A 23,238-nucleotide genomic window follows, 5' to 3' on the forward strand; every position below is an offset into this window, starting at 1 on the left:
TGCTTAAAGTTCCTCCACATTATTTCTTCTTCTTTTTTTTTTTTTGTGAGGAAGACCAGCCCTGAGCTAACATCCGATGTCAATCCTCCTCTTTTTGCTGAGGAAGACTGGCTCTGGGCTAACATCCATGCCCATCTTCCTCTACTTTATATGGGACGCCGCCTCAGCATGGCTTGACAAGCGGTGAGTCGGTGTGCGCCCGGGATCCAAACCTGCGAACCGTGGGCCACCGAAGCGGAGCGCACGCACTTAACCGCTGCACCACGGGGCGGGCCCCCCCCACATCATTTCATAAACTAAAACTAAAGAGTCAAAAGTGCTTCCTACTAGAAACAGTTGGTACCGTCTCCCATTCACATACCTAGAGACAAATGGGAAGTGACGACGCGGGACATGTGACACAGAGCTTCTTCCCGGGCTTACTATTTCCCACTAGTCACCTTCACTCCTTTAATTGCATTTCTTAGGTTTTCTAGTTCTTGCAAGGTCTCTCCTCTTCTCCCTCTTTTACCTTCTCCAGAATTTTATATTTCCATGCAGACTAAATCAAAGGCTTGGTACTTTTAAATCAGGTTCTGGTCAATGGCAGGTGGATGTGAAAGTTTACTTCCCAGTCTTCTCTCATTTTACCTCCACACAGTTCTGTAACAAATGGTCTCATGTATGTACCCAACCCCTTTACTCCTCTACTCCACTTACACAAAACTCCGAACCTGGATCCCCTTTTTAAACTACACACTTTGCACTGTATTTCTGGATGAGTTCTCGGGGGTAGAAGGAGAGAGGGTAAAGAGTAGGAAGCAGAGATCTAAAGAGAAAGGTCAAACCAAACACACATACCCTCAGACCCCCTCCCTCTGGGGCCTCTAAAGCACGCACAAACCCAAGACATGAGTGATGGTTAAAAAAATTTGGGTTTTATTGTTTTTGCTAAACAATACTAAAAAAAAAATTTCATTTTGAAGGCAGGGCTTGAATTATTTAATTTCGATCCATTTATTTAATTAAAAAAAAAAGGAAGGGGAAAGAGATCATGGCCAAAAAAATAGTAGTTAGCCCCCACCCCACCCCCAAAGCTCTAGCCAGTTACATGAGCATCACCCACATCCCACTCAGTGCCTGATATTCAGATAGTGGCACACTCTGCCCCAGTGGACCATCCTGAAGGCACAGGGGCAACAGGTGCCAGTTTTAGCTCTCAGCAGGTTAGTCAAAACAGACAAACTGGTGGGCTACAAGTCCAGAAATTCTTTCCAGGTTTTCTGCCCATCGGCTGAGCACATACAAACTGTCATAAGCTTGTAATATTTACGGGGGTAGGGAAGGGCATGAGTAGGAGGTTGGCAAGAGTAGAGAAACTATAGGTCACCCAAGCTTTCTCCTGGGCTAGTGGCTCTGGATACAGACTTAAAGAGAAGTTGGGGTAGGTGGACTCCAGGTTTCTTACGGAAGAAAATCATCCCTCAAGGAGCTGAGATGTGCCATGCAAAATACTTCTTCCTGCAGAGGGCACAAGAGAAAGGGCAGCTGATTCTCCCATCTAGGAGACAGAGTGTTGAGGAGGTTCTTCTAGTACCATGAAGTAAGACAAAAGGCAGAAGGAGAATCCTGAGGTTTTAGCCAAATGTGAGACTGGTACACACACAGTTAAAGACTAAAAAGCCATCAGGAACCCTCAAAACGGAATCTCATCTGCATACACTGGCTCTACAAAGTGCTGTAGGAGATTCTTGCTGTGAACTAAGTCAAGTTAGTTGCCTGGCTATGGGTGGTGGAGTGGGCAATATATTTTTATTTTCAGAGGGATGAGGTGGGAAGAGCGGCCATGATCTAGTAAAAAGAGACCTGCAAGAAGCAGAAAATATTTAGAGAACATTTTAATATATATTTTCATATATATATTTAAAGTTAAGAAAAATAAAACTAATTCAAGCCATGCCCTGTGCAAAAAAAGAAACAAAAAAAAAGGAAAAGAAAAAAAAAAAGAAAAATTTAAAGTGAGACTTCTGTCTGCTGCTCTAGTCTCAACTTAAGTATCACAGTCAGCTTGTTACTTTTATTTTGGAAAAGAAGATGTAAAAGTTTCTTTCAATCACTCAGAAGGCAAGTGTAGCCACTTATAAAAACAGATGGCAGGGACAGACTAGGAAAGTAAAGTCAGAGGTGAAAGGGCAGAGCAGGAAAGGAATTTTCAAAAATAAAATTAACAAGGTGACTGTTCCAGAGGGGGGCTGTGAAAAGGACATGGTGGACCGAAGTCTGTTAGTCAAGTAATGATTCAACTTTTAAATTATTCTCTTGTTCTTTTTTGTCGGGTGTTTTGTTTGTTCAAGTCTAAGATTTGGAAATGCTGACCCTTTGTTAACAAGAGCCAACAGGAAATATAGGATCCCTTCCCTCCCCCGGCCTGCCTCCGCTGAAGCCACCATCGCCTCCTTGGCTGGATGCTGGAAGAGTCCTCCGTGTGTGTGGACTCAGGATGACAGAGCAGCCTCCTTCTGTGGTTGCTGGGCTTGTGAACGCTGCAGTATCTTTTGGCTTTCCACGTCTCTAAAATGTTTTTCAACCTGAAAGAGACCAGTCAGCCTAGGTCAGAAGAGGAGATGGGCACACAAGGCCTCCCAAACAGTTCATTCCAGGCTTCGACAGCCCCATCCCAATTGTCCAGCTCGTGGACCCTTGTTGTCTGTTGGCCTTCCCAGCCACAAGATAGGTGGGAGCCTCTTGTTTCAGTCACATTTTTTGCAGCTTCAGCTAAGATTGGCTAAAAGAAGGTAAATCCATAAACTAAACCAGAATATGAAAGGAGATTATTATGACTCAAACTCTCTCTCCCTGTTCACACAAGTGCAGAATAAAAAGCTGCTGGGAAATTACAATCTTAAACTTTTTACATCCACGATCTTGGTCTCTCAATGCTCAGTTTGTTTCTACAAATGCTGCAACTCAATCTAGAAAGTCAGATAACATACACAGGGTCAGAGACACCCAAGGCAACTGATTTATACCAACCAGCCCTTCCTGAGAAGAACCCAGCCTGGGATGAGAGGAACTGCTCAGGCCCAATACCATGGAATGGTCTGACTAATTCCAAAAAGCCACACCTCAGAGGACATGGGGTTGACCACTTGCTTTATTCTACACTGCCCAGTGGTTCCACCCCCATAGAAGTGTCTAAGCCACAGCTGCAGAGCACCACAGTGCAGGGAGGCAGGGTGGTTAGGCAGGGCTGCTCACAGGCTGGCTGTGTCAGAGGAGGCAAGGATTGCAGCACAATATCCTGCCCTGATGCTGGAGGGGTGAAGGCCAAGGAATCATCCTTTCCCTGAAGTTTCACGGCTCCTTTACTTACTATTTTGCGTACATGGCTCAGTGCACTCCCCTCTTTGCCTTTACAGTTTTCCACTTGATATGGGGGTGTAATAACAACTTCTTCCATGACTACGATGTTTTTTTCTTGCCATTTACAGTCTTTAATGCTGGAAGGAGACAAGAGCAGGTGAAAGTTACCACTGGTGGGTATCCCACACCTCCTGCCTGATGAATAAACAACTCCAGAAAGCTGATCCCAAGTTCCCAGTTCACCACTCAGCCAACAACTAGATGCCTACAGCCCACAGGAAGGAGTAGCCAAGAAACATTTCCTGGGCACCACCGGCTAGGAAAAGCAATGAAACTGATACATATTTATTTCGAGGAGGGCCCAGAAGAATTACTCTGAAGCATTACGGACCTGGAAAACCACAGAAAACTTGACGGCAGCCTCAGAAGTCCAAACCAAAGTTGAGTTACAAATAAACAGCTAGGCTCAGGCCACTAGATTCAACTTAAGTAGCAGCCTAGGGCAGAGGTTGGCAAACTTTGTTATAAAGGGTCAGACAGCAAATATTTTAGGCTTTGCAGGCCATACAATCTGTCATTACTACTGAACTTTGCCACTGTACCATAAAAGCAGCCACAGATGATATGCAAACAAATGAGCAGATTTGGCCCACTGGCTATAGTTTGCCAACCACTGGCCTAGGGGGAAACAGTACCTTTACAAAGACAAAAGAACAAACTCCCCATCTTATTGTGATCTGTACTCTGCCCCCACCACCCAAAATGGAAGCTGCTCCTCAAACTGGCCTCTCTGAATTATCAGACAGCTGGGCACTTGCCAGACCGGGAAAAGCCATTCCAGTTCACACTTGGGGAACCCCAGAGCAGCTGATGTTACTAAGAGAATTCCTTCACATACCTGTAAATGTTCAGATACTCACACCATGGCCTCAAACAGCTCTGATGCCAGCTGCCATCTGTGCACCAGACCCAGGTGGTTAAATAGGGTAACAGAAGGCAGCCGGGGGGCGGGGGGGGGGGGGTGTCAAATGCTTCAGATTTCAGCAGCTAGGGAAGCTAGTGGAGAGTCAAATGACTTCTGCTGTGACAAAATGTCTTTTAGGAGGTGGTAATAAGGTGGCCTTCTGCTCTAACTCCCTATGTTCACCCCAATGTACAATTGAGAAAAGTGAGACAGATATAACTTTCCCTTAATAAAACTGCATCAGCTTTTAGAGAAAGGTACAAGATCAAAATAATAACAGAGAAAGAAATCACTAGTTCTAAATTATGAAATACTAGGCCTAGAGGGACCCTTAGGGATAATCTAACCCAAAAGGAAGTTCTACAGACGAACAAATTGAAGCTCAGAGAGGACAATTTGTCCACGATTAAACCATTCTTCTGTATGGAAAGGCGACAAGCACCCGCATCTCTGCATGCCGAGGTACTACCAACACACTACCCAGCTTCCCTGATGACTTTCAGAAACACAACCACCACCAAGCAGCACAGCCAGGCAGCATCACCCCCCAGACAAGGGACTCCTATGCTCCCCCAACTCACGTCTTGTGTATGGTCTGGAAGAGCTGCTGGCCCTCTAGGGAGACACCAGCGCTGATTGCATAGGCCTGGCTCAGCTTCTCCTCCTTCTCTGTCCGTGCTTTGCTGGCAAGCTAGGGTGGGGGAGAGGAAAGAGACTCAGAAAAGCATTCACCTTCATTCTTCCCAACAGTCAGGACCTAAGTTGAGGAAAGGAAGCTGGGAAAGACTGGTTTGGGTAGATTCAGTTTTCTCAGAGATCAAAAGTGAAACAAACAAAAACACATACAATATACCTGAATAGTTACTGCTATTCCTGGCAAACATTCCTTCCTTTCAATACTTATTGAGGGCCTACCACATGCCAGACATTCAGTGTGCTAAGTTAGAGATACAGCACTGAAGGGGGGGGGGGGGGACAGACAACAAAAACATAAACAAGGTAACTTCTAGGAAGAAAACAGAGCAGGGCAACAGTATACAGGTACAGAGTGTAACGGGGGAGGTAACTGAGGGGAAGTGATGCTCAGAGATAAAAGGTAATGCATACATTTCTATGAAAGGAGAGAATTAAGAATTTTTATCAGGCGCCGGCCCCGTGGCTTAGTGGTTAAGTGCACACGCTCCACTGCTGGTGGCCCAGGTTTGGATCCCGGGGGCGCACCGATGCACCACTTGTCAGGCCATGCTGAGGCAGCGTCCCACATACAGCAACTAGAAGGATGTGCAACTATGACATACAACTATCTACTGGGGCTTTGGGGAGCAAAAGGGAAAAAAAGGAGGAGGATTGGCAAGAGACGTTAGCTCAGGGCCGGTCTTCCTCAGCTAAAAGAGGAGGATTGGCCTGGATATTAGCTCAGGGCTGATCTTCCTCAGAAAAAAAAAAAAAGAAGAAGAATTTTTATCAGCTACTGTGCTAGAGCCTCAGGTTTAGAAATTAATGTCTACCACACCTTCATACACCAGAATTTGTGGTTCTAAAGACTGCCCTTCTAGTACCATTATCTGTGTTCGTATAGGAAGCCAAGACTCAAATAAACCTAACCATGGATACTGTCCACCTTCAACTTGAGCTGTAGCTATCCTGCTCTTTGCAAAAAGGAATGGTCTGCATTCTATCTCATGTCTGTTCTTTAACTGCCCTCTAGTGGAACAATCACAAACTGATAAAAAAAAAACCTCCAGTAAAATCTAGTAGCCTACTAAAATTATCTAGTAAATCCCCCCCAACAGAGGTGGATACCCTGTTAATCCCTACTGCCCTTTTTTTTTTTTTTGTGAGGAAGATCAGCCCTGAGCTAACATCCGTGCTAATCCTCCTCTTTTTGCTGAGGAAGACCGGCCCTGAGCTAACATCTATTGCCAATCCTTCTCCTTTTTTTTGCCCCCTTTTTCTCCCCAAAGCCCCAGTAGATAGTTGTATGTTATAGTTGCACATCCTTCTAGTTGCCGTATGTGGGACGCGGCCTCAGCATGGCCTGACAAGCGGTGGATTGGTGCCCGCCCGGGATCTGAACCCGGGCCGCCAGTAGCAGAGCACGCGCACCCAACCACTAAGCCACGGGGCCGGCCCCCCTATTGCCCTTCTAATACGTTTCTGGTCCCCACCCCACACTATTGGCTGCTAGAGACTCCAGAAGTACAAATTTGAGTGTAAGACAAAACAAGTATGCTGGACAAGATGGTTAAAAAAAAAGGGGCAGATAACGCATCTGAAAGTCAAACAAATGATGTGGAGATTTTCAGAACCATGAACACGAACAGCTTAGTATATACTGATGCTGCAGCATACCAAAGACATATGCACAAACACACACATGAGAACACACAATTTGTCCTCAAACACCAGCTCCTTAAATACAAAGACAGATCATACCTCCAGCACATTCCCAAAGTACCTAGATGCTTGGAATTCTTAAACATCTATATTCTGCTTTAACAGTGACCCTTCAAACCATAAACCAAATCTAGTTCTACGGGGGAAACGTAAGCAAAGCGTCTAATTGTTGGTAAAATGAAGCACTTTCTTAAGGCATGGGTTTGACTATGAAGGAGAAAAGGAGGCCTTCGATTGGGTTATGGGGAACTGGGGAGTTTCATCCCTGCCTCTGGTTTCAAAGACTGTCAGAGGGAGGAGAGCGTGTGAGCATAAAAGAGCTAGCTCATACACATGGTAATTTCAGTCTTCCTAGGCGAAAAAGGGAAGAAAGGCCAAAACTCTGCAGCGATTTGAAGCCAGAGCTCCTGCTAAAACAAGGTCCCCAGGACATGGAGAGAGATTCAGCAGCAGTAAATAAATAATCTTTCAAGCCCGGTCCTGCCACTCTGGCCTCACCACGCTACAACTTTCCATAGGAAAAAATGCACAGGGCCGAGTGCATTCCCTCGAGCACTGGCAATCCCACCTGCAGCAAGACAGCCTCGTGGCTTGAAAGCACTCAGTTTCTGTGGAAAGAGAACTGCTGGTGCTGTATTTTAAGCAGCAACAAGCAAAGCTTACTCAGTCACCAAGAAAACCCTGGTAACAAGGAGTTTCCTTGAGTCTCACTTTCCAAACAACCCTGTAGAAAATCTGAAGTCTCCAGGGAAAGAACGGAAAACTGCAGGGCAAAGGAGCTCCCTTGGATTAACCAAGCTCCTGCAGAGCTTCTGGGAAGCAGCCAGTGGTCAGGCAGATGTTTACCCCATGAGCAGGGAGGAGAGCCTCACTTTAAGGTCTTTTTAAAAATGTTTATCCCTGAAGACCAAAAACATCTCCCAATGTTGGGTCAGACAAAGCTGCTTCTATAAAGCTTGTGTTGACTAGATAGTCTGGGTTTTCAGAGTAAAATATCCTTGTCACCTACATAGTAGGTTAAAAACATAACATCAACCCATTTACTAAGAGAGGAGTTGGCTCAGGGAAACCAGGCATCTACAAAGAATGCTTAAGAACGGACTGACAAATTAAGCAAGAAGAGGGGGGAAAAAGGCTGGGAGAGGAGACACTTTCGAATTTTTGCCAGAGGCGAAATAAAATGGATATAAATCTCAGTCAGAAGTGATTAGTTTAGACAGCCTGAGTAACAGCAACACAATGGTCACCAAACAATGATTTCATAATTTTATTTATTTTTCCCCCAAAGCCCCCAGTAGATAGTTGTATGTCATAGCTGCACATCTTTCTAGTTGCTGTATGTGGGGCGCGGCCTCAGCATGGCCGGAGAAGCGGTGCGTCGGTGCGCGCCCGGGATCCGAACCTGGGCCACCAGCAGCAGAGCGCGCACACTTAACCGCTAAGCCATGGGGCCAGCCCTATAAGTGTTTCTTCTCAAAATTGGAGGCGAGAGGGGAAGGGAGATTACTTTGCTCTTTTTAGGCACGCTCCTGAAAACTCATGAAAAATGTGGATAAGCCTCCTTTTGTAAAGCAAGTGACTATCACTCCACTCTCAAGTTAGCTGTTACACAGATCTAAATTTCCCCACATCTAATCATATCTATAAACGGTCCAGTTATTACAAGTCACTAAGTTTATGGTTATTGTCAAACCACCAGAGGGAACCAATAAAAGCTGCCTTCAGTAAAGAAGGTGCAGGGTGTGTCTTTTAGGCTTGGGAGGGTCATCAGGATTGCAATTTTTTAAATTTAATGACTATCACCATATACTACATCTATTTTCAATGCAAACATGCTAGCTGCTGGCCTCTCTTCCAATCAAAACTGAAGCACTAACTGCTTAGAATCTCAAAGAATATTAAAGACACCAACTTTAAGAACAGGCTGGGTTCAGGCAAACCAAGAATCACAAACTTACAAATATTTGTTACTAATGTGCACGTAGCTTAACTGAAATGACTGCACAAGACAACCTGTGCTTACCTGCCTCTCCTTTTATTTCATGATTCCCAGTGAAAACAGTTATTTCTTGCCTACTAACCAGTACTTCCTCCTGTGGCCATTTTATATATAGAACCTTGATGTGGACACTGGAGAAAAGTGCATGAACTTGATACCAAAGCACATCAATATTAAAAGACTTCTAGTCATGCCTGCTGCTGGGTAACCCTTGAGTGAGGGAATTAATGAACACCAATAGCATGTATCTCTGCCTGTACTCAGTGACATGGAGAAGCAGCAGCAGCCAGAACAACAACAAAATCCAAGCAATATGCACGTCATCTTGTTAGTCAGTCACCAGCTGGGCCATCTTTCTTCCACACACCCAGACCACAAATGCACAGGTGCTATGGGGAATCCAGAGGGATTCCTACCACAAGTATTTAACAGGCTGTGACAGCTGATACAACAAGGGAAGCAGAGTCCAGAGAAGAACCTGCTGGATGTGACCTACTGACTCCCATGAGCCACTCTCAGTTTGTCCTCTCTGTGTATTCGGGCCTTCCAAGCAGCTGCCTTCACAGAGGGGTTAGGAGGCACCACAGCTGCTGCCCCAGAACGGCTGGTGCTGCCTGCAAGGCCCAATGGAGGCTGAGCGATGGCAAACCAGAGCAGCCAAGAACAACTGTCATCCTAAGAGCCCATGCCTGCTCCTGTTGTTTCAATTCTGCGGCACATTCTTGGAAAGCCCTCATTCTTAGCTAGCAACAAGTAGGCTCTCAAAATGATTTCTTCCAACTATCAATATCCCCAAGTCTTCCTGTTCCCTAGCTGAAAGCTCCTGTTTGAAAGTTTCTAATAAAATACTATACTTTACAATGTTGCATAGTTGGGAACTCAAAAAATAAGAGTACCCTACTTGAAGTCGTGTCCTAGAATACATAATAATGAATCAAGACACTGAATTAAACAAGGGAAGGGTAGAGCCAAAGAGGCCTGACAGTGAACCTAAAATTCTAAGAGCTAACTCGTTGACTGAGAGCTTACCCCATGCCAGGCACCAAGCTAACACTTTACACGTATTAAACATTTAATCCACACAACGATCCTACGAAGTAGGGACTAAAATTACTCCTACTTTAATAGATGGAGAAACTAAGGCACAGCTGTTAAGAAACTTGCCCAAGTTCACCAAGCCACAAGCAGGAGAGTCTGGATTTGAACTCCAGAGTTTGTGTTCTTAACCCTACACTCAAACAGTTCCACCTAAGAAACAAGTCTAGGGGCCGGCCCTGTGGCTTAGAGGTTAAGTGCGCGCGCTCCGCTGCTGGCGGCCTGGGTTCGGATCCCGGCCGCGCACCGACGCACCGCTTCTCCAGCCATGCTGAGGCCACGTCCCACATACAACTAGAAGGATGTGCAGCTATGACATACAACTATCTACTGGGGCTTTGGGGGAAAAAAATAAATAAATACAATTAAAAAATAAATTATTGTTGGAAGTATAGTTATAAATTTGAATGCAAAAGAAAATATTTTATAAAAAAGAAAATACTTTAAGACTAAGCTGCCACATTCTCTTTTCATCAGTGAATTCTGGATTTCCATCAATGTCCCTCTCTAGTACAGAACACAACTGTCTGCCTTTTAGTGAGGGGCCTCTCTTTTCTGAAAAGGGTCCCAGTCTCACCCTAAACTTCAAGGACATCCTTTATTTCTTTTGTTAAAGGTAATTCACAGGAAGGCTTTTATGAGAACAGATCCTGTGTAAGAACGCAATTCAGGCCAAGAAGGATAGGTATTCCCTGGACCATCATTTTCTGACGTGCGAAGTCTAGAGAAGGTAAGTCAAGGAAGTCTCCTGCACTTGAATGTTAAGATATGTTGAGTGCTGGGGCCGGCCCCGTGGCGTAGTGGTTAAGTGCGCACGCTCTGCTGCTGGCAGCCTGGGTTCGGATCCCAGGTGTGCACCGACACACCGCTTGTCAGGCCATGCTGTGGTGGTGTCCTACATAAAGTGGAGGAAGATGGACATGGATATTAGCTCAGGGCCAGTCTTCCTCAGCAAAAAGAGGAGGATTGGCATGGATGTTAGCTCAGGGCTGATGTTCCTCACAAAAAAAAAAAAGATATGTTGAGTGCTTTCAGCTATGACGAAAAACACCCTGCAAATCCAGGGGCCATAGTGCCGCCTCAGTCTCTAGGCTTCGACACAATACTTGTTAAACCATCATCTTGCTGCCATGCAAGAGAGACCAGCCCCAAGTCAGTGTGTACAGTCAGTACACACTATCAGCAAAGTTTTGTCTCTTACCTGGTTTAAAACAAAAACTAGCTGTCAGCAAAGTCAATAGTTTTTGCTAGTTATTTGTAATTATGTCACCATACATTATTCATAGCTACAACAGACAACTAAACCTCCTGGACACCAACAGAGTAATTTCCTAGTCCTGAGACCCCGAAACCATTACTGCTGCGGAACCTCCACATGGCTCTGCCAGAGAGAAAACTGGCTGGGATGTAAACTGAAATTCGACCTCAACAACCTATGTCCGAGAGTGTACACTCAAATTAGCCATCTCACACGGCCGTGAGGATCAAGGGAGATAAGGTAGGTGAAAGCACTAGGGGAGTTGTAAGGTACTGTACAAATATGAACTGTTAACATTACTACTATTGGGGTCGGCCCGGCGGCGCAAGTGGTTAAGTGCGCGCACTCTGCTGCGGTGGCTTGGGATTCGCCGGTTTGGATCCCAGGCGCGCACCGATGCACTGCTTGTCGAGCCATGCCGTGGCAGCATCCCATATAACGTGGAGGAAGATGGGCATGGATGTTAGCCCAGGGCCAATCTTCCTCAGCAAAAAAAAAAAGAAAAAAAATTATTACTATTATTATATCATTATTATTAGCACAAAGAAGGTGGCTTGTGCCACCTTATAGATGCCAGAAGGTACTCTCTCCCTTCTGGCATCTATAAGAGCTGCTGGAGGCTTAAGTCCTAAACAGAGTATCTTCCAAAATATAACTGGAATAATAAGTTAAAAAAATGCCTTTAATTTTTTGTGCCAAAATGGGGCCCCCAGTTATGGAATAAAAAGTTGATTTTAGGGTGCTTGCCCTGGGGCGTAGCAGTTAAGTGCACGCGCTCCACTGCTGGCGGCCCCGGTTAGGATCCCGGGCACGCAGTGATGCACCGCTTGTCCGGCCATGCCGTGGCGGCATTCCATATAAAGTGGACGAAGATGGGCACAGATGTTAGCCCAGGGCCAGTCTTCCTCAGCAAAAAGAGGAGGATTGGCAGATGTTAGCTCAGGGCTGAACTTCCTGACAAAAAAATAAAGTTGATTTCATTCAGTGATAGTGAAAGAGCCATGTGCTGTTGTTTCCTGGGCTCTGAAAAGAGCAGAGAAAGCAAAGTAAAACAGAAGAGCCATCTCCTTATCCCCAAAAAAGATTCCAGCTCAAACCCCTGCCTACCACTCACTCGCTGCACAAACCTAAGAAAGATGCATAACCTCTCCTGAGCCTCAGTCCATTCGTCTGGGGCCCATCTTGAAGGGTTACTGTTGGAGTCTATGTAAAGCCCCTAACACCAATATTGGCACTTAACTAGTCCTTTTCCTCCCTTCTGAGAACTAACAACCTTCAGTTTGGTTCACTGACAGAACAGCAGAAATTTCTAAATTGCAGAGATGGACAAATTGAGCACCTTGCAAATCAGCTTGATTCCATTTGACTTCCGTCCTTTTATCTAATTAATTACCATTTATTCTTCAAGACCCTACTCCATTGTTACATCTGAAAAGCCAACCCTAAAATGTTCACTCTCTAGGCCAAGGGTTGGCAAGCTAGAGCTTGTGTGCCAAATTCAGCCAACCACCTATTTTAGTTAAGTTTTATTGAAACGACCATGCCCATTTGTTTATATATCATCTATGGCTGCTTCTGCTACAAAGGCAAAGTTGAGCAGTTGTGACAGAGAATGTATAGCCCACAAAGCCTAAAATATTTACTGTCAGGCCCTTTACAGAACAAGCTGGCTGCCCCTTGTTCCATGCTATCCTAGTACCTTGCTTACACCTCCATTAACACTGAACCTGCCATATCGTTATCACTAAGTTAAATGCTACTGTCCCTCACCACTTCCAACAAACACGAGATTCTTGAAGGTAAAGGCAATGTCTTAATCATCCTGACACTGCCAGCACCTGGAAGGGAGAGGGAGAAAGAGGGGAGGTGGATAAAAGGAAAAGAAACCTTGACAATTAGAGGTTCATAGAACAGTTCCCAGAGGACAACTGACCAAAACACGGTCACACAATTCATTAGCAGCCCAGCTGTAAAAAGAACCCAGTTTTTCAAACTCCTTGCATTCTACACACTATACTGTTAGCTTTTGGCATAGTGTGTAGATCCTTTAATTTTCTTGTTCAGGTACAATTTGCTTCACTTTCCACGGTAGTTTCTGGTATTTACCTAAGCTAGTCTCAAAATTCCAATGCTAGGACTTGACTGCACCACTTGTTTTTTTCCCAAGACTGTTCTCTGCCAGGAAAATTAAACCAGTTAAGAGTGTCCCTTTCTTAACACTGGAAGAGATACCACCACTGACCCACGAGTAAAGTCCTTATTTTGAATCATCTGTGTCAAAGAGGTAGAATGCAAAGGTGGCTGCAAAAACACACCTAAGGCACAACTCTGCCAGAGTCACTTGGGCTCAGTAATTTGTCTTTTCAGGTAGACAGCAATTCTCCCCACACCCCCATGATGTCAAGAAAGCCCGCGTCAGAACCAAACCCTAGACCTCATGAAGGCCCCAATGAGTCAGCTGGTTGCCATGCACTATAGCCTGAACTGAGCCGTGAACCCTAGCCTGGAGCACTGCACCCCCCACTACGGCTCTGTCAGGCTGACTTCAAAGTTTGAATGCCACTGAATGTGACCTCCTTCAAAAGCCTAGTGATTTTAAAATGGTAGTCAGTCACTCTACCTCTCTGATTTCATCTGACAGCACTCACTACTTAACATGCCCCCTGTCACTCAGTGGTGATGGGCTCTTCCTCTTCACCCCCAACTTGCATCTTCATGACACTTCTGTGAGGAAAGAGCTGTCTGCTCATGGCCAGATGCAAAACTTACTGGTGGACTAACCTGGGACTTTGACCTTGACAACATATTCCAATCAAGTGAGCCAATAGGTTATATACAGCTTCTGGAAGCCAGAAAAATTTTATCTGACAAAAAAAAAAGTCTTGCTTTCTCTAGACAAGTAGTTATTTCCCTTCCCACATTTACACATAATATGAACACCCTCTACCTCCTACCAATATACACATACGTATACACCCTAAACTTAGGGTGGCCAAGTTATGATTCTACTTGGTGATAATTCCACACCTCAACACATTACAGTCAAGGGCCTGGCTAACAGCATAGGTCCATGAACACAGGCCATAACGCAGAAACTATCAACTACCCCAGGAATTTAATCATACTTGAGGATTAACCCTCAAAGCACCAGAATGTCATAAGGTTATGCTAAATCTTCGCTTTGAAATTGGTAGAACTCAAAACCAAAAACAAGTCAATTCTTCCCTCAGTGTAACATCGTATCTAAAGGTAAGCACTGATGGCAGTTTCTTTTAAAAGCGAACTTTGTGACTCTTCCATTTTCTCAGCCTTACCAGGCCCTTCCACTCCCTGACCAATCTCCAAATACCATTTTTATCCATAGGCAGCCAACTCATTCTTCATTACCAGGGACTGCTGATAAACTCTTTGAATCTCTTCTTTCTGGTTCCATGTGATCACTCACTGCTTGTTAGTAAGGAATAAATGGATAAAAGAGGCTGACAAACCAGTCAGTGGTTTGGCAAGAGAGGTGGACACCTTATCTGTGGATTTCAATTTTCTATGCTTTGTCCCTTTTCCTGCCTCCTCCCACAGAAAAAAAATATCTCCTCCAGAAAGTCTTCTTCAACTCAGCAAAGTGATAAGATGACTTACCTCTCATTCAATGCACTCGCATTTAACTAAGCAAGTGAATACATACACTTGCGTTGGCCGTGTCAATGACTTCTTTTTTTGTTTGTTTTTTGTGAGGAAGATCGGCCCTGAGCTAACATCTGCCATTCCTCCTTTTGCTGAGGAAGACTGGCCGTGGGCTAACATCCATGCCCATCTTCCTCCACTTATATATGGGAGGCTGCCACAGCATGGCTTGCCAAGCAGTGCGTCAATGCGCGTCTGGGATCCGAACTGGCGAACCCCGGGCCACCGCAGCGGAGCACGAGCGCTTAACCACTTGCGTCACCTGGCCGGCCACTCAATGAGTTCTTTCCTAAGAGTCTCAGAGGTTGAAAAGCACAGCCTCGGGGCCGGCCCCGTGGTTTAGCAGTTAAGTGGTTAAGTGCGCGCGCTCCGCTACTGGCCGCCCAGGTTCGGATCCCAGGTGCGCACCAACGCACCACTTGTCCGGCCATGCTGAGGCGGCGTCCCATATACAGCAACTAGAAGGATGTGCAACTATGACATACAACTATCTACTGGGGCTCTGGGGAAAAAAAAAAGGAGGAGGATTGGCAATAGATGTTAGCTCAGAGCCGGTCTTCCTCAGCAAAAACAGGAGGATTAGCACGGATGTTAGCTCAGGGCTGATCTTCCTCACAAAAAAAAAAAAAAAAAGAAAAGCACAATCTCCTAGGTTCTGTGACTGCTGACCCTAACCTCCAACACTCAGGCAAGTGTCCACTTAACTATGCCACCTGATAACACTGCCCTGGAAATCCAAGTTAATTCTGGTCACCAACAAGAGGTCTCTTAAAAACATCATTTAATGATAAGATATTATATATTAATAGTATCCAATACAATTTTGACTTTCCCCAATCTTGGGTTGCCAAGTTCCAATAAGTGAATGAATGTCAGCTCCAATGCTAGGAAGGACTGACATAGTAATAGTAGTGTCAACGTTCTTGGCTGCTTTCCCTTTGTCAGACTCCCCCCCACCCCCCTTCTTGCCCCTATCCCATAATTCAAGGAACACCAGTTGGCTACACGTAGATAATGAAGGAGAACAGAACTAACATCTGCCAACTCTAGTCACCTTGACCTAATCCTCATAACAATTCCATGAGATAGGTACTAACGTTATCCCATTTTTACAGCAAGGAAACTGATGCTTAGTAAGGTTAAGAGGCAGAGAAGTGATTTTAAAGACTTATCTGCTTGGGTCCTATATTCTTTCTACTACACCACACGGCTCCTGACCACATAACACAGACATTTCTCTTTACTTAGAAACATTACTTAGGATCATAGCTATTTGGGTATTCATTTCATTTCACCAAACTACTCTATAAGCTCCTTGGGCTAAGCACATAGTAGCAGAAAAGACACAGGACTCTGCCATCAGAATATCATACCTGTGCCAGCCCAGTGGTGTAGTGGTTAAGTTTGGCATGTTTGGTGGCCTGGTTCAGATCCTGGGCATGGACCTACACTGCTTGTCAGCCATGCTATGATGGTAACCCACATACAAAATAGCGGAAGACTGGCATAGATGTTAACTCAGGGCTAATCTTCCTCAAGCAAAAAAAAGAGGAAGATTGGCAACAGATGTTAGCTCAGGGCAAATCTTCCTCAGGAGGAAAAAAAAAAAAAGGTCTGAGTTCAAATCTCAGCTCTATCACTTACCAGTTGTATGATCTTAAGCTAGTGACTCATCTTCTCTGAGCCTCAGTTTACTCTTCTGTAAGATGGTGATGGTACCCACACCATAAGAACTGTTGTTAGGATTAAATGAGATGTCTACCAATTGCTACTTCAGAGGGTGGCACTTAAAAATATTAGTTCCCACACTATCAGCCATATAACCTAGAACAAGTCACTTAAACTGATAAGCCTGTTTTATCATTAAACTAAAAATAAAATATATTCTAAAGATCACACAGAATGATTCTGAGGATGAAATGAGATGTGTCAAAGCTCTTTGTAAACTGTAAAGCACTAGAAAAATGTAAGGTATGGTCCTCAACAGAGCTTACCACAATGCCTTGCACAAAATAAGATTTTCAGTAAATGTTTGCTAAATGCTACATAAAAAAACCTTGTTAATGTTGACATGTCCCAAATCATCTCCCGAGAGTACTACTAACCCTTGGGCAATCTTTATCCCCAGAGAACAAGATGTGGAGTCAATTCAAAGGAACTTGTTAAGAAATACCATACTTCACCCTATCACGCAGACCCTAGGGCTCTCATCCTCAAGCAATATTTAAGCCTTCCTCGTGACAGAGTAAACTAATAAGCCACATGGTAAATAACCTGAAGCTCACTTATGCTTGGCTTTGGTGTGCTTCTGTACTTTTATTTAAATGTTTCTGTGTTGTAGTCAGGAAATTCAGAACACTTCAACAGGGTACAATGTTACTGTGGAGAAGTTAAAATGATATTCAAAACTTCCACCTTCTGCAACCCCACCGTCCTCTTCCAAGCTTCCTCTTACATCCCACTGCTGTAGATAGACAGAGGATTTCTTAGCCTGCAGTAAACTGTCAACTGAAAGCAAAAGAGGCTCATCTCCAAGAATTGCTAGTTCATACTCTCTCTAGTTGGGCTGGAATTAAGTATTTCCTTTAAAAGGCCTTCTCTTCCATTTCCTGCTGGGTTGGAGTAAACAAATATCCAGTTTATATCAACAGGTTTAATTAAACAGAGCACTTACTATGTCAGCAAGATGAGCCAACATGTGACAGTATCTTCCACTGGAAGTGGAGTACACAAGTAGTGCTCCCCTAGTCTGCGAGCATCAACAGTTTTCTTCTAGGGGTCTCGGAACACTTCAGTTCCCTTCTAATATGCTTAAACAATCCCCTATCTTTAAAAAAACCAAGTCCATGCACTTAAATGAGATGAACTTTTCATGTCATTCAAGGAACATGTAAACAGCTGCCCAAATTGGCTGTTTTCAGTAATAACCCAAGAGGCTCTTCTAACTCTAAATGAATCCAAGGAGGAATCACAAAGCATCCTCAAAGGTTGGTTTCAAAGGAAAAGCCAATATAGCTTACTCATAAACATCTTTACAAATGGAAAAATGAATAAATGAAATCCAAAGATACCCCTCCCACCTAACTTTAGTTTTTAGTTTCTGTCTCCTCTTCCCAGCAAACCTTTTTCAAGACTTGGCAAGCAGGCCACAAAGTAAGAAAAATAAAGATTTCTGGTATTCCCCAACCTATTATTTCCTGCTGCTTTCTTGAAAGAGTGGGTAAACAATTAGTTTACAATAATGCTAGTAAACAACTAAAACTGACCAGCAGAAAGCAAAATCCTAAAGGCAAAGTTAATCCACGAACTAAAGAACCAAGAACTATTTCTATCTGAGGTCAACTGTAAGAGAATTGCTTCTGAACAGGTCCCACTTAACAGTCCCACCCATACACTCCAAGCCCTCTCAGATAAATGGTGGCACTTGGTCACAAGAGGAGAAACTCAGTATCTCTTCAATTTGAGAAAATCGTCCCTTTTTCAGATAATCTTTCCTCTACTACTCACGAAAGGTGCAGTTAATTAGTGACAGACTTCTCACACCTTCTAAATACCAAAGAATAACTTACAGCCTATTTTTCTCCTCAATAAACTATTTCACTTGAATCTTTTAAAATCTCTTCAGCTAACAGATGATCACCCAAAGATCTCCTATACTGTAGTATGAGGTATCTGACTAAGCCAGAGTTTCAAAAATCTATAGGTTTCTAAGAATGGGAGGTACTGTATGCAACAGCCTTTAATATGAAACCCAAGACCCTTGCGAACCTGTCCTCAGCCATCACTAGAAAACATGTGGCATTTCCCTGGAATCTGGAAAGAAGGCAGCTCTAGATCTGAACTAACTACATTCTGCTAGCCTCAGTTACCCTCTATTGTTTCAGCTGCCTGAGTGTTTCCTTGCTTTGCTGACTTGTAGCGAACACACCACATTCCCAAGAAAGGCAAGGGAATATACATTATTTCAAGACTCCTCTAGAGGGAAAAACTTCCACCTCACTAATTCAAGAGACTTAAGGAAAGCAACTGCTACTGAAATCAAAGGCCTAACTTATTCATTCAACAAATATTTATTTGTGCAAGCCTCTTTACATTCAGTGATGAAGAAAACAGGTATGGTTCCCATCCTCACAGAACACAGTCTGGTGAGATAGAAAAGTAAACAAATGATATACAATTATAATTACAAAAAGGCTATGAATAGGGTAAACTTAGGTCCCAGTTTGCCCGGGACACACACATCTATAGATCTATACTAGTCCCAGTATAAAACAAAAGCAGCCCCTTTACTCTCAAAAATGTCTCGGGGTTGGACTATAAATGATACGTCATCTTAGCTCTTAAGGATATAGTACTATAAGAGCGAATAATGGGGGCAAATTACTTTAGCCTGGGTAATCAGAGAAGATTTCTTGGAAGAGGTGCCATTTAACTAAGTCCTGATGAATAAGGCTCCAGTCATTCTGGAAAGAAGACTGTTTCAAGTACAGGGGACAGCAAAGGCTACAATAGGGCTTGGGGTATTATTTTTACTGATCAACATGAACTCTGGCTGAACTGAAGAATCAACACAGCGATTTGGGGGATCCCAGATATCAATTTGTACGTTCAAGATTAAAATATCCTAAACCTCTAATTTTGTTAGACCTCAAAATTCAAACATGAAGACAAAAATGAAGCTCCAAGGCAGTGCTTTTCATATTTTTGTAGGTCATGAATTTCTCTGAGAATCTGAAAAATACTCCATATCTTCACCCAGGAAACACAAATACACAATTTCAGGAGGTTCACAGGCAACACCCCTACCCAACCCCACCAACAACATAAGTTCACACGTGGACTCCAGATTAAAAAAAAAAAAAAAAAAAATGCCCTCTTTGACAAAAGACAAAAGTGAGCTCTCAACTCGGGGCATTAAGATGTGTCTTAAAATCTTCTGAAAACATCCAGGAATAAAGAGAAAAACTAAACTGATATATTTCTTAAAAAGATATCAGAACAAACAATTATAAGTCAATGAAAAAATGAAAACCAAACAATGGACAATGTCTGTATCACCAAGAGTCAATGAGACTCAATTTTCCCACCATTTTGGAGAGCCAGAACTGCCCTCAAGTCCTTACCTTACTAACATTGAGTGAAGCTAGGGGAGGAGGGGTTTCTGTTCGGTCATTAATTATTTCCACTTCTGAAACATACTGTAAGTTTATGAGCAAGATGTCTGCGTGGTTGGGCTTTCCACTGGAAGAGGGACATTCTGGTGAGAAAATAAAGTTAAGGAAATAGGGGCAAGCAGAGTACCAACACATCCCAAAAGGGGCATGGAAAACACAATTCACACAAGGCTTGTGTAAAAGGTGTGCCACGAGCAAGAGGGGGGAGCCTCACGAGAATCACAGCTCTCCTCAGGAAATCTCTGCCTATCACCTTCCTCCCGCTCAACCCCATAACCAAAAGAACTCAACCTTTTCAAAGCCAAATACAATCCAAAATTGGAAGCCTCAAAAGGGTTTCTGTCACTTTCTCTCTACCAGTGTTATGGAGAGGAATAATGCAGTTTCAATACCATGTGTATACTGTTTGTCTTGAACCTAATGAACCACAAATGACAGGCACTTTCTGTTCTTGCCATAATACTCCCTACATCTATAGAGTGCTCTTTTCACTTTTTTAGATTTGAGATTTCCCATTTTGCAGAGGGGAAAACTACAGTACTGGAAAGGAAACTCACTCAAGGTGACCCAGCTAGTGAACCCATTTATTCATTCATTCACTCACTCATTCTCCAACCATTTATCAAGAGCATACTGTATGCCAATGAAAAATAGAGTTAATTCCTCATTCCAAAACGCTTCCAACTAAACTACTAATGTAAAGGGTCTTATTTGGTCCAGGTATGAATTCCTGCATTAAAAAAAAAGCAAAAAAAAAAGTAAATGTTCTTGCTGTAATTAGCTTCAGAGAACATCCTCCTAATAAGCTAGAAATCTACTAATGGTTAAATGAATTAAAATACTTGCCACTCAAATGCAGCAGACTCAGTAGGAAACTTCCTTTTGAAAGAAGCCATAAAGGATTACGCCTCAAAAAAAAAAAAAATCCAAATAAACCCACCTGTGGCTCAAATAAAAGGGGAAGGGGTGGCACATTTATTACAACCAGGAAGTATTTTGTTTCCAAGATTGAGTTTCCTGGAGTAATTCAGAAATCACTTCCACCCCAAAGAAGCAGGCCACCTTTTCCATTCTGCTTAACACTGCCAATTTCAAAAGGGTAGGCTACTACCATGGAAAAGTCAGAATTCCATGTGCTGAGCTAAGCAAGAGAAGATAACTTACTCTTTCACCTGTAACCCACACATCCCTTCACACGCCCCTGAAAAACATGGTCCTTTCCCTGGACCAGGTTTCCAATGCAAACATCCCCAAAACAGCAATTTTCAAACGACTGAGAAACCTAAAATTCAGCACTCCCCGCCCCCAACGGCACCACGCATACACACGCACCAGCAAAACAAGCCCCTATCCCCAGTTCAGATACAAACTCTGTCCTGCCGTTACACTCCCCCAAAACAGGCGAGGCCCATTTGCTCACCACCCCGCCGCCCTCCCTTGGACCAAATCCCCTCCTAAACTCCACACCCTTGCCCTACTAGCAGTTCCTTACTCTACACACCCCCTCCCCACATGATTTTATCCGCCCCCCTTCCATCCAGGCTCCAGTCCACCAGCCCCCTCCGATGACCACCCCCTCTTCTCATCACTGTGTTCCCTCTCATATCGTTCCCCCCGAAAAGCCATCCGCGTGTCAAGCACCCCTCCACCCATCGACCCTCGCTCGGGGCCCAGCTCCCACAAGGGGTGGGAGACAGGGTCCCCAAAGCAGACCGACGGACCCGTGCGAGGGGGAGGGGAGCTCACATCCGTGCGCATGCGCTCGGGGTGCCGCGGTAGCCGGTCGCCCCTAGGCCCGGAGAGGGCCCCAGCCGCCGCCGTCGTCCCCCACCCCGCCACCACCACACATACACGCTGGCCCGGCCTCGGGCTCCGCGCAAGGAAGGATACTTAAAGCCAGCATTTTGGACTGGTAGTCGAAGGCTACCACCTCGCCCTGCAGCCGCTGCTCCTGGCACGTCCGGCACGACACCTGGCTCCCAACGCTGAAGTACTCGCCCGGAGGAGCCGCCATCTTGGGAGAGCAGCCGCGGCCGGCGGCGGCGGCGGCAGCAGCGGGCGAAAGCCGGGCCCCCAGTGAGCGCCGCGCCGCGACGCACGGGGCGTGCTGTCGTCACACGCCAGGGCGTGGCCTGGTGCTGGGGGGGGCGGGAGCCTAGGTAGAAGAGGAAATAAAGGAGAATCTGGATAATTATGTTTGTGCAGCTGCGCCAGCTTGGTAAAGTGCTTGCAGGGTCCATTTTAGAAGTTAAGGATAAATGACCTACGTGGAATGAAAAGGGAAAGGAGGAAGGAGCTGCAGTCTTCATTATGTGCACACCTTGACACAAGAGTTTAATGAATGAACTCTATATTTTACATACGAGGAATCCGAGGCCCAGAGGACTTAACGAAACTTGCTCAAAATGATTATACCTAGTTACAAAGTGGTAGTGGAAAGAACATTGGCTATAGAATTAGCTAAACCGGATTCGGAATCCCAGGTCTGCCACTTACTATGACCTGGAGCAAATTACTAAACCTGAACCTTTTGTATATCATTTATTGAGCATCCAACAACGCTTTGAGGTAAGAATCAATATCTTCATTTTACAGGTTAAGAAACTAAGTCTTAGAGAGACTAAACTTGTCCAGGGTCGCACAGCTAGCAAGGATTCAATCTACCTTTTTCCAAAGACAGTGCTATTTACTGCTATACTATATTAGATAATACCTCATAGAGTAGTCAGGAGGTTAAGTGAGATAATATGTACAAATGCATGGCATGTAGTAGGTCTTTAATAAATAGTAGTTCCTCCATGATCACCCATCATCCTTGGAACTCAAGATGCTTCCCCATCTCCCCTCTTGCCCTCTCCTCTAGAAAGCCAGGCAAAAGGCAGAAGCGAGGAGCAGTGGTAGTGACAAAGAGGGCCTTGGGGCAGGATTTTGGGAGTCCCCTCCATTAATGTCCATCTGATATACAAAACAGTTTCTTAACGTGTACTATGCAGATACATTTTCAAGCTCTACCATCACCAATTGCCACCCCTAACCCACCTACCCCCCCCAATATAGAAATTCTAGAGCCTCACGTATGAGTAACAATAGGTTGACCTTTCTTTAGTCCAGAGGGAGGCAAAGGGCCAGCCCTGGCACTACTTAACCTGAACAAAGTTCAAAAGTGTTTCCTTGCCCTACAAGAGACATCAACTTCCTAATGTTGGGAGAATATTAGTACAATCATAGGAATAAACATACTGCTCTCTTGGGGCGGGCCCGGTGGCCTATCGGTTAAGTTTGTGCGCTCTGCTTCAGTGGCCTGAGGTTCACAGGTTCAGATCCCGGG

The 23,238-nt window shown here is 44.5% G+C and overlaps 1 protein-coding gene across 2 annotated transcripts; it reads right to left on the reverse strand.

Annotated features, from left to right (window-relative positions):
- Positions 1–895: 895 nt before the first annotated feature.
- Positions 896–21,964, reverse strand: LSM12 (LSM12 homolog). 2 transcript variants are annotated; one of them, XM_058561138.1, is made up of 5 exons: positions 21,801–21,961; positions 19,860–19,993; positions 4,888–4,997; positions 3,353–3,479; positions 896–2,567 (listed from the first exon to the last, which is right to left on the reverse strand). In XM_058561138.1, the coding sequence occupies exons 1-5, from the start codon at positions 21,922–21,924 to the stop codon at positions 2,475–2,477; spliced, it is 588 nt and encodes a 195-aa protein (XP_058417121.1). In that variant the 5' UTR covers positions 21,925–21,961; the 3' UTR covers positions 896–2,474. The 2 variants fall into 2 exon arrangements, with proteins under 2 accessions (XP_058417121.1, XP_058417122.1); XM_058561139.1 differs by lacking the exon at positions 19,860–19,993 and having other exon boundaries at positions 21,841–21,964.
- Between the last annotated feature and the right edge of the window lie 1,274 nt (positions 21,965–23,238).

This window comes from Diceros bicornis, chromosome 18, assembly GCF_020826845.1.
Source record: "Diceros bicornis minor isolate mBicDic1 chromosome 18, mDicBic1.mat.cur, whole genome shotgun sequence".
Taxonomy (NCBI): Eukaryota; Metazoa; Chordata; class Mammalia; order Perissodactyla; family Rhinocerotidae; genus Diceros; species Diceros bicornis.

Coding starts and splice junctions, on each gene's coding strand:
- LSM12 (XM_058561138.1), bottom strand. CDS start 21,924: ATGGCGGCTCCTCCGGGCGAGTACTTCAGCGTTGGGAGCCAGGTGTCG. Junction 4,998..19,859: donor CTTCACTCAATGTTAGTAAG/GTAAGGACTTGA, acceptor CCCCCACCCTAG/CTTGCCAGCAAAGCACGGAC. Junction 2,568..3,352: donor TGAGCCATGTACGCAAAATA/GTAAGTAAAGGA, acceptor GGTCTCTTTCAG/GTTGAAAAACATTTTAGAGA.